Here is an 11,608-nt window from a genome sequence, read left to right on the forward strand (position 1 = left end):
AGAGACATAATTAGTAATCACTGGCTTGGCAGAAATTAAGAAAATGAATTTAGAATTTAAAATAAGACTTTGTCCTTTACCAAGAATTGCACTGCAGGGAGGAAAAAAGGGTTGCTTCCTAGTCAGTAGCTGGGAGAACATCACATCCCAGTTTCCTCCCACATCAACATGACGGGCTTTCCTTTGGATACAGGTACAAGCTGAGACCCACTCTGAGAATTGTCTTGTCACCAGTAGGGTGAAGGGGCCTCTTCAGGCATGGGTAGAAGGGAAGCCTTGTGAGACTTAGCATTCCAGGGGAAAGTGAACTTACAAATCTAAGCTAACAGATTTCAGGAAGCCTGTTTGGGAGAGTTACTAGTAATGGCTATTTGAAAGAGATGACAGGTTGTTGTTGTTTTTGGTAAATAGCAAAGTGTAATGATGTGTCACTGCAATTGCAACTTTACTGGGTGCAGTGTCTTATTATTATGAAAGGTTTTATTTCTTCATCACTAGGCTTTCGGAAAAAACCATCTAGTTATGTTTGATATTTGGAATAACAAATAGCAGCCTTCTGTGTGTCTCCAGTCCTCCAAGCTTCTGTGAATTACCTTTTCCTGCAGTACTTAAATAAAAAGACCTTGAGCCTTCTTCTATAGACGAAACTCACATGTGAGCTTGACAGGGGACACATAGCCAAGAAGCATACCCACTTCAGCTGGTGGAACAGTATGCCTTGGGTAAGAATCAAGGAGGCAGGGGCCGTGCAATGTCCATCATTGCTCATTGTAATCTAGGGCAATGCAAGGAGATCTAGCAAGGCAGGATGGGAGAGGAGCCTCATCGGTTGGACTCAAGTTTATTAAGCAGCATGATTAGGGAAGCACCAGCCCCTCCCCTGTTGTGACCAGGGCACTCATACAATAGCAATCTAATGAGCCAGAATCTTAGGGCCAGCCCTATCCTGAGCGCTCAGTGCTTATGACTGGGGAGGCACTAGCCTTTCCTCTGGTATGGCCAAGAGCCTTGTGTTCAAGACTTGTAATTACAACTGTATAATGTGACCAGAGAGCAGCAGGATTTGCCATATTGGCTTTTATGGTTGGAGAAACACCTGCTCTGTGCTGGCATGGTTGAGAGGCTGGGGTCCAAATGTGCCATTGGTGAAAATTGATTGCCTTCATCACAGGGCCATCGCTAGATCCACAGAGCTTTGCAGAAAGCCAACTCCCTCTCTGAGTGGCCAGCTGCAGGAATCAATTTGGACAACCCTCATCTTAGGGGTAGAAGAGATTTGGTCTGCAAATTAGTGAAAAGCAATGTGAAATAATGAGAATTTTGCATTTGTTCAGTACTTCTTGCTCTATCCACACATAACAGAAAACTCTTGTCATATGACTAAGGTTTTGTTGATGGAATATGAGTGGAAGTTCTGTTTGACACTTGCTGGTATAGGTCGTAGGATATTGGGCTTGTTTTTTCCCCTTCCCTCCAGATTATGGAACCAGGTTATGGCCACCACTCAACTTTGATCAAACATGTGACAACAAAGCCCTAGGAACAATAAGATTAAAGGAACTTGGGTAGCCATCTAGAGGCGAGTGCCCTGCTTAACTGGTACTATTACCTGGCAGGGAAATAATGTTCATTGTTCTTCAGCTCACCATATTGTTGGGTCTCTCTTAAGGCAACTTTGACTTCATGTCAATTAATTATACATTGTGTGACAACAGTGAGACATCAGCTAGTGCAGGCTGGAGATGTAATTTTTGTTTACATCTTTGCCCAATATTGCTAAAACTTCTACCTGGAAGATGCATTATCTACTTTAAGAGAAGTGGTTGGAAATAACAAAATATGAGTATGTTTTAGAGTGACCTAGCAATTCCTTTCTTCTATTCATGTTTTAGGTTCTTTTGGAAACTTTTGGCAAGAAATTCAATAACAAGTTCAGGCAAGAATGAACTAATTTGTAATCACAGATGTAAAAGAATAGAAAAAGTCCATATATTTGGAGCATTTTAAAGTTAGAAAGGCCAACTTATTTTGAACTCCTTAAAGTTTTTCTTGAAACCCATTATTTTTCTGTAAAACAAAGGTAGGCAAGTCTGTGGCAAAGGCTAGATTAGGGTGTGGCTTTCCTACTCAAACCTATTATTTCATGTGGCCTCAAGGTCACCTTCATTAAAATGAAGAAAAGAGGCCAGGGTTGAGCTCAGAGGTTAAGAAATAAAGCAGGTTAAAGAAATATGGCTGGAGAAGAATGTTGGATGTGGATACAGGCACATGGAACACACTATTAAAAATACACGAGGGAGACGGAGCCCGCGCCCCCGAGGCAGAGCGGCTGCCATGGCCAAGTACCTGGCCCAGATCATTGTGATGGGGGCGCAGGTGGTGGGCAGAGCCTTTGCCCGGGCCCTGCGGCAGGAATTTGCAGCCAGCCGGGCAGCAGCTGATGCCCGGGGACGTGCCGGACACCAGTCTGCGGCCGCCTCTAACCTCTCCGGCCTCAGCCTCCAGGAGGCACAGCAGATTCTCAATGTCTCCAAACTGAACCCCGAGGAGATCCAGAAGAAGTACGAACACCTATTCAAGGTGAATGATAAATCTGTGGGCGGCTCCTTCTACCTGCAGTCAAAGGTGGTCCGAGCGAAGGAGCGCCTTGAGGAGGAGCTCCGAATCCAGGCTCAGGAGGACAGAGAGAAAGAGAAGAGGCCACAAACGTGACCACTGGCTCCTCCCACCCCCCCCCCCTTCCACCTCTAATTTATAGCTCGTTAATAAATGTCTTTTCCGCAAAAAAAAAAAAAAAAAAAAAAAAAAATACACGAGAAGCCTACTAAGATTTTGAGGGAATTGTGCCAAAGAAATGACATGCCTAGCTTGTAAAATCTTCTTACTGTTCAACCCCAAACCAGTTCCTAAGTAGGGTATACTTTCTAACACCTACTTCAGATTTAACTCTTATGGTAATAGACGAGAAAGAGCCTCCTGTAATGCAAAGTTGGGTCCATAGAGAACTTTGGAGTTATTTCCAGAGAGCAAATTGGGTGAACTAGACAATTTATTTCACTGCTATGGTAAAGTTTTATGATTTTTTGCCCAACAAGATTTGATCATTTCTGTGCACTAGTGACTTCTGTGTGCTTCCTATTCTTTCTTTTCCTAAGTGGGAATTTTTCCATGGTTTCTGCTTATCATTTCATATTGGATGTAGGAGTGGTAGGTCAGAAAGATTGGTCATATTGAAAAAATCTTTTGGGGGGCAGGAATAGGTGGGGAGTGGTCAATAGGGGAAAAAGGAGACATACGTAATACTTTCAACAATAAAGAATTTAATTTAAAAAAAAAGAATAAAAGAATATGCTTATTCCTCCCCCTCCCAACCCCCGCTGAAAAAAAAATCTTTTGGTTTATGGGTACCTGCACTACAGAGGTCCCTTAGAAACATGACCCATAGTTCCTAAGTTGAAAATGACTTTGAGCTGGATTCAGTACCTGGATGGGACTTTGTGTTTCTTCTTTGAGAAAAGGCTGTGTTCTACTTCTTGGAATGAAGAGGCACATGGAGGTGGGCTCTGCCAGAGACTACCATCTGTCGGCCAATATCTATGGTCCATTTCTCCGTAGTGTGAAAAGTTAACATAAGAGGAGCCATTTTCAAGTAGAGCCAGAGCAGCCATCCCAGAGGAACTGCCTTGCATGTCTAATTCCTTGAAATTTTGAGATGTTTGAACTGAGCCAAATACCCTTTGGATTGGGCCAAACCAACATTGTCTTACAAACAACTATTTGTAAAGCTAACAGGGAAGCTGACATCCTGACCACAATACTGATGATTATGGAAATTACTTAGAATCAGTCACCAGCCATGTATATTGCTAAAGAGTAACCTAGCACTGATAGTAATTCCTTTCTTCTATTCATGGAATCATTTCCCAACCTTTTCTCATGAAAACCCCTCATAATCAGGACATAATTTGGGTTTCTGTCTGAATCTATGCCCTTGCATTGCAATTCTTTTTTTTTCTTTCTTTTTTTAATTTCAAATAAACGCTTGCATCTTCTCACCTTGACTTTTTATTTTTAGGCTAACGACAGGTGTGATAGAACTCATTGCTGGCCTGTTCGATCACATTTCCCAGCCTTCCTTGCAGTTAACAATGACCAAAGGAGTGTGAGCGGTTTTGGCCAGGACCTCCTCTATGCTCTGTTTCTCTTTGCCATTTGCTGGCATCTAGCTGACGGTTGGTTCAGCTTTGACTATGCAGATGATGACAGTGGCCTAAGGAATGAGAGAGCAACAGGATGGAAAAAACCAAGTCGCTAAAGGATTCTCCCCACACTGGACTGCTCACATTGGGGCCATTACATGAGAAAATAAAGGAACTTAGTTCGCTGTAAGCCAATGCATTATTGGATTCTTTGTTAGAGCAGCTTAGCTCTCACTCCAGCAAAAACAGCCTCTTTATGTTATTCCCCCTGCAGGGGAGCAGAATATGCCAACCCAGAACATGGCACTTTGACATAAGGATTCTTTGAGTTGAAGGCAATAGAGAAGCAGATATAAGAAAAGCTCTCTGTCTTTCCCCAGTTTGCCTAAAAGCAGGAAATAAATTTGTAAAGTTGCCACCCTTTCACCCCCCTCCACTACCATTACCAGGAAGCACAGAAGTTAATTAATCACTGGAGATGAATCTAGACCCTTATCAGCCCAGAGATGGGCATCAGAGGAATCTATATAGCAAACTTGTCTAAAACTAGCCTTGTCTTCCATTAGTTTCCCTCATATACCTACGTTTCCATAATGTGTCACCCAAGAATCTCAAAGTCATTTTCTTTTGTCTTGTCACTTCCCTAGTAAGGTATTTTTCTTTTGTTAAGATGCTATGTAAGCCCAAATTCTACCCACTCATTTCTGAGTGCTCCCATGGGTATTGTTTCTCTCTCGTTAATCTGTCCTTGATCAAATTTATAGGGCCCCAACCCGAAGAACTAAAAAGTACAGAGAAAAAGATTTCTTCCCACCCTAGACTGTCATATACCATTCACACAAGGAACTTGAGTTTATGAGCATTTTGCTGAAGGAGATATGGGAACCATGGCAGAGCTTAACTTTATACTAAAGGATTAGCATAGCATGTGGCTTTAAACAGAATGTTACATTCTTTTTCTCTAATGTCCCTTGCCCAGGACTCTCATAGTGACTTTTCCTTGGCGTTCTTTCCTTAGTCCCAGCCTCCTACTATAAGCAATAATCTCTTAATTTCCAAGTTCAGTACCTCAGCACTCATATTTGGTGCTACTTTATAGTTCTCGACCCTCTTGACCAGTGGTTCTCAACCTTCCTAATGCTGTGACCCTTTAAAATAGTTCCTCATGTTGTGGTGACCCCCAACCATAAAATTATTTTCGTTGCTACTTCATAACTGTAATTTTGCTACTGTTATAAATCGTAATGTAAATATCTGATATGCAAGATGTATTTTCATTGTTACGAATTGAACATACTTAAAGCATAGTGATTAATCACAAAAACAATATGTAATTATATATGTGTTTTCCGATGGTCTTAGACGACCCCTGTGAAAGGGTCGTTCAACCCCAAAGGGGTCGCGACCCACAGGTTGAGAACCGCTGCTCTTGACTATCTGAAACTTTTCACTCCTCCTTTTGTGATATTTTGCCTTTGTGACAAAACTACATAGCAGTCTCTTTTGCTAGCCTTTCTGTACACTCCTCCAAAATGCTCCAACTGAGCATTTTCTCAGTTGCAATCCTGGCTAATCACTAAACAATTGGATTACGATCTCAATGCAGTGGTGAAAAAGCATTGATTTAATTGGGCAACAGTTAGCTGACTCTCCTAAGTATGTGTGCTATATGTGGGAAGTGGTTATTTTCTCACTGCATACCTGTCTAACATGGCTCACAATGTAGCCACAGTCCTTTCCTTTCTTTCTTTCTATTTTTTCCCCTTAAAGCTTTGTTGGCAGTTCCTTTAAATGCCAGGCACTTGTGCTAAAAATAGCTGTTCCATTTTCTTGTGACTCCACCTGGGTTAGTCTGCCTGCTTGCCTGCTTCCCAGGAGGCCAGAGCCACAGTAAGGTTTTGTTAGCGAGTCTTTGTATTAATGCTGCTCCCCTCCAACTACAGAGGACCCACATGGCACTTCCTCCGGGGGCTGTGTGCGGTGCCCCTGAATAGCTCTGGGTGGGGTAGATGCCCGCAGCAGCATTCAGCTGCAGCTGTGGGCACTCCAAAGGCATGCGCATCAGCGTAAACATTGCACGTGGAAAAGGTCACTGCTCAGGGAAGTCGTCTCATTTAATCTTTTAAAAAGATGAAGAGATTCTGGGAGAGATCAGTGCACAGCACCAGGTGAAAGGAAGTCGAAACAATGGGAGGTCATCAGACAAAGAAACAGGAAGAAGTTTGAAAGGAATTTGAGGTCCTGACTCTAAGATGGCCTTTTTAAAAATAATTCCATAGTGCAGATGTCGAGGCATGGCTTACAATTGCTAGGTCCATTCAGTGTGGTAGTGGTGTTTTTTCTCTCCCCTGCTTATCCTCCCAGCCCCTACTCCACCCCATTATTAAAGTGAGGGTATCACTCTTGCAATAAATGATGTCTAGATTTGAGGAAAGCATAGGTTCACCAAGGTAGCCTCACCACAATCCAGAGTTTACCCCTCCCTACCTTGTGAATTAAGAATCCTAATTTGTACCCTAGCCGGTTTGGTTCAGTGTATAGAGCGTTGGCCTGAGGACTGAAGGGATCCGGGCTCAATTCCAGTCAAGGGCACATACCTCAGTTGCAAGGTAATCCCAATGTTTCTCTCTCTCTCTCTGTCTTTCCCCATCCCTTTCACTTTCTCTAAAATCAATGGAAAAATATCCTTGGGTGAAGATTAACAAAAAAGAAGTAAAAATAAAATTTGTTCATTGTTTAAAAAAAAAAAAGAATCCTAATTTGCAGATGTGCGGGTGATCTGGCTGCCACATCTGTCACCCCATTGATCACCAGGGTTAGTTGGGGGGGGATCTGGTTGCCTAGGCAGGTGTCCCCCTCTTCCCTCACCGATCCATGTGCGTCCCTCCGGAAGCTGCACCTTCCCCCCAGAGGAGAGGACCAGTCTTCGGTTAAGGGTATAGCAATAGCTGCACTCCCCTGCTAGAACCTCCAAGCAAGCTCTCAAGATTCCTAATTTGCAAGCCCACAGAAGGACATTTTCTAAGGAAAAGTCTAATATTTACACGGATTACAAAGACAGAAGTATAAATTTAGATTGTCCATTGAACAAATGTAACACACAGTGGGAGAAATAGCGGAATATCTATGTCAGTGTGACCAACCTGTTCCCTTCCTAACAATGGATTCTTGGAAGCCTCTTTTTAATTAAAAGAGTAGTTGGGGGATTTCCAGGTAACTTGAAAAGTCCATCTCCATAATATAGGCTTGTCAACAGGCCCACAATATTCATTGGTCCGTGTGATTTTTCCTTTTTTTAATCTTCTTTCAGCAGGTACCTCAAAATAGAGAGAGAAAAAAGTCATATACCTAGGAGTGAAGCTGATGGGGTATAAGTTATACTTATATTCAGGCTCAGTGTATATAGAGTATTTTCTTTAAATGAATATCAGACCAAATGACTCACCTGTTTGAAACCCTCACTGGTTCTTTCTTTCATAGTTTGAATAAACTGTGCTTCAAATTATAGGGCCCTGTAGGACCAGCCTGTGTTGACTTCTCTAGCTTCATCGCATGCTACTGTTTTTCTAGACTCAGCCATGTTTGCTCCCATTCATTTATCTTTCTGAATGTAGGTCTCCTGCTTTTCTCTCTGCTTTGCATATTCTTACTGTCCAACCCCTTTGCCCCTCACACCCACCACCCACACAGTTCAGCTCTTCATCAGCAAATGTCACCTTCTTGGAGAAGCCTTCTCTGATTGTGGTTATCTAAGTAAGTGCCTCCATTTTACCTAAATAAGTATTTCCATTCTATTTTCTGTAATTCTATCAAATTTCTTCATGGCACTTATGACAAATTTGAAAGTATATACTAATTTTATTTCTTGTTCATCTGTGTTGTCTTGTAGCATTGGGGACTTTAAAAAATATCTATGAGGCCCTGGCCAGTTTTGCTCAGTGGATAGAGTGTCGGCCTGCAGACCGAAGGGTTCAGGGTTCAATTCTAGTCAAGGGTATGTACCTCAGTTTCAGGCTCTTCCCCAGTCCAGGCCCTGGTCAGGGCTTGTGCAGGAGGTTAGCCAATCGATGTGTTTCTCTCACACTGATATTTCTTTCTGTCTATTCCTCTTTCTTCCACTTTCTCTAAATATCAATGGAAAAATATCCTCAGGTGAGAATTAAAAAAAATATATATCCATGAGTATGCCTCTCTCCCAGAGAGCTTTATATAACTGGTTTGGTGGGGATCCTGGACTTGGTATTTTTTTAAAGCCTCTCGGGCTAATTATTGTACTATAGTATATGCAATAAGCCACATGCATATCATTATAAATAAACTAGAGGCCCGGTGCACAAAACTTTGTGCACTCGGGGGGGTCCTTCAGCCCGGCTTGTGCCCTCTCGCAGTCTGGGACCCCTCAGGGGATGACCACCTGCTGGCTTAGGACCTCTCCCTGGGGGAGTGGGCCTAAGCTGGCAGTCAGACATCCCTCTAGCAGCCCGGAGCCCTCGGGGGATGTCCACTTGCCAGCGGGGAGCAGGTCTAAGCTGCAGTCGGACATCCTTAGTGCTGCTGAGGAGGTGGGAGAGGCTCCCACCACCACCGCTGTACTGGCAGTCATCAGCCTGGCTTGTGGCTGAGCAGAGCTCCCCCTGTGGGAGTGCACTGACCACCAGGGGGCAGCTCCTGCATTGAGCGCCTGCCCCCTGGTGGTCAGTGTGTGTCATAGTGACCAGTCATTCCCAGTCATTCTGCTGTTAGGGTCAATTTGCATATTATCCTTTTATTATATAGAATAGAGACCTGGTGCATGGGTGGGGGCTGGCTGGTTTGCCCTGAAGGGTGTCCCGGGTCAGGGTGGGGGTCCCCGCTGGAGTGCCTGGACAGCCTGGTGAGGGGCTGAGGGCCATTTTCAGGTTGGCCACAACCCCTTCAGGGTGGGGGTCCTTGCTGGTGTGCCTGGCCAGCCTGGGTGAAGGGCTGATGGCTGTTTGCAGTCTGGCCACAGCCCCTTCAGGGAGGGGGGGCCCACTGGGGTGCCTGGCCAGCCTGGGTGAGGGGCTGAGGGCTGTTTGCAGGCTGGCCACAACTCCTTTAGGGTGGGGGTCCCTGCTGGGGTGCCTGGCCAGCCTGGGTGAGGGGCTAATGGCTGTTTGCAGGCTGGCCATGGCCCCCAGCCACCCAAGCTCCCAGTGGAGGCTGGCTGGAAGCAAGTATCTGGGATTTATTTATCTTCTTATAATTAAAACTTTGTTGCCTTGAGTGAAGGCCACAGCTGTCCAGGGCAGGCAGGAAGCTTGGCTTCCTCCATTGCCAGAGCAACCAAGCCTCCTGCTTGCTCCAGCTCTGTGGCTGCTGGCAGACATCTTGGTTGGGTTAATTTGCATATAGTCACTCTGATTGGCTGGTGGGTGTGGCTTGGGTGTAGCGGAGGTGCAGTCAATTTGCATTTTTCCTTTTATTAGATTAGATATTGGAGGTGTGATATAACAAATTTTATCAATGGATGTATGCAACCCAAAATATTTAAAGACCACTGGACCAGCTCATACAACACTGCATCTTACATGTTAGGGGACTATGTTACAGAGAATATCTGAATTATGTTCACTGTTACTGCTATAGCTGGGGCCACTCCAATTTCCGATGCCATCGCTCTTCCACTGCAATGCAAATTCTGGGTGCTGCTTATTCTAATTATTTGTGTACATTCCTCTCCCTCACTGAATCATAACAACTGGGTCTGTGTCCTCTTCATCATTTCATTCTCCACAGTACCTGTCACATACAGTTCTTTGCTTATAGCAGACCATCAATAAATGTGTTGAGAGCAAATAATGTAACCATTTATATCATTTATGTGAAGCATAAAGTAAGCTTCACTGAGCAGTCTCTGGCTTTTTATGGATTGACATTTCATTATTTCAGAATTTTTTATTTTTACACACACAGAAAGAGTTGAATCAATCTTAAAGCCCTAGAGCCAAAGAAGTTAGAGGATTCTTGACGGCACAGTACACTTTCTGGAGATTTAATTCAGTAACAATAGGACTTATCTTGGCCTATGTTTGGACATGTTATTGGCCAGTGTCAGAAAATAGAGTCTCCTCAATTAGGAAGAATTCTGGTTATTGCAAGTACTTAGAGGCATCACTTGATTCACAGTATTTGACTCAAATGTAAACAAGAATCATTATAGGATGAAGTAGTTTCTGATGATTTGTATTTTTAAAAAGGAAGAAAACAATAAATTTGAACACTCAAAATTCTGTCTTAAATTATTGAGGTAGTCTGGCTATAGGAATTTTTTTTCTGGGCTCTTTATTAAGAGCGTGAAAATATAATTGTCAATAAAATTTAAAAAAATTGTGATTGTGAGTATACAATAAGCTACCATTTCTTAACCAGTATAGACCTTATATTTCTAAGAAGAAGAGTCCCCAGTAAATTTTTATCTGACAAGAATAAAAATTTAGAAATTAGAGGGTTAGGGGGAAACAACTAAAATAGGATTAAAATAGTTTTTAAATGTCAATTATATTTCAATTTAAAAAATGTTGTTTTGTTCATCCTCACCAGAAGATATTTTTCCATCAATGTTTAGAGACAGTGGAAAGGAGCGGGAGAGACACAGAGAGAGAAACATCAATGTGAGAGAGAGACACATTGATTGGTTGCCTCCTACACCTGCCCTGAACAGGCAGGGATCAGGACTGTAACCGAGGTACATGCCTTTGACTGGAATCAAACATGGGACTATTTGGGCTGATGCTCTGTCCACTGAACCATACAGGCTAGGGCTAAAAAAGTTGTTTTTTTTTTAAGTTACAATAAATAAAAAATTCAAGAAGAAAACTGTTTTATCAGCATAACAATCTGTTCCAGAACCATCCTTTTTTTTTTTTTTTAATACAGATCCTGCCTCCTGTTTATTTGTACAAATAGCACAGGAGGGCACCAGCTCCATGTACACAGCAGCCCAGGGGTCACACCAGGCCTTCCATTCTCACACTGGCAGACAGAGACCTCTACTATGGAGCCTTCATAGGCGCACGGCACCTTCGGGAGCCTGAGCCTGAGCCTGCGCCTGAGCTGCAGCCACAGTCACAGATGCAGCCTGGAGCTTGGTACGAGCCTTGGCCTTGGACTTTGGCCGGCAGAGCCTGAGATCCCTGGCGATGTGGGCACAAGCACGTTTTCCAAGCTTGGGTGAGTGAAGTAGGCAAGTCGACAGAGCTTGCAGTTTCCATCCTTTGGGACCTTGGTCTTGACTTCCTTGGGCTTCACGAGGGCCCTTCCCATTGTGCTTCTTGGCAAAGCACGTGTCCCTCGGGAACTTGGGGTCTACCCCCTTAAGAGATTCGTATCTTTGTGATCGGGGTTTCTTGATGCTGGTTATGTGTGGTGTGGTTCTTGGATTTGGCCAT

The 11,608-nt window shown here is 43.6% G+C and overlaps 1 protein-coding gene and 1 pseudogene across 1 annotated transcript; one reads left to right on the plus strand and one right to left on the minus strand.

Annotated features, from left to right (window-relative positions):
* Window positions 1-2,298: 2,298 nt before the first annotated feature.
* On the plus strand, window positions 2,299-2,786 carry LOC132234263 (mitochondrial import inner membrane translocase subunit TIM16). The gene has a single exon (XM_059695299.1). The coding sequence runs from the start codon at window positions 2,335-2,337 to the stop codon at window positions 2,710-2,712; it is 378 nt and encodes a 125-aa protein (XP_059551282.1). The 5' UTR covers window positions 2,299-2,334; the 3' UTR covers window positions 2,713-2,786.
* Window positions 2,787-11,223: 8,437 nt separating this feature from the next.
* Window positions 11,224-11,608, minus strand: LOC132236116 (large ribosomal subunit protein eL29-like; annotated as a pseudogene).

Source organism: Myotis daubentonii, chromosome 5 (assembly GCF_963259705.1).
Source record: "Myotis daubentonii chromosome 5, mMyoDau2.1, whole genome shotgun sequence".
Taxonomy (NCBI): Eukaryota; Metazoa; Chordata; class Mammalia; order Chiroptera; family Vespertilionidae; genus Myotis; species Myotis daubentonii.

Bases quoted from the DNA above. Each gene is read 5' to 3' on its own strand.
- LOC132234263 (XM_059695299.1), top strand. From the start codon at position 2,335: ATGGCCAAGTACCTGGCCCAGATCATTGTGATGGGGGCGCAGGTGGTG.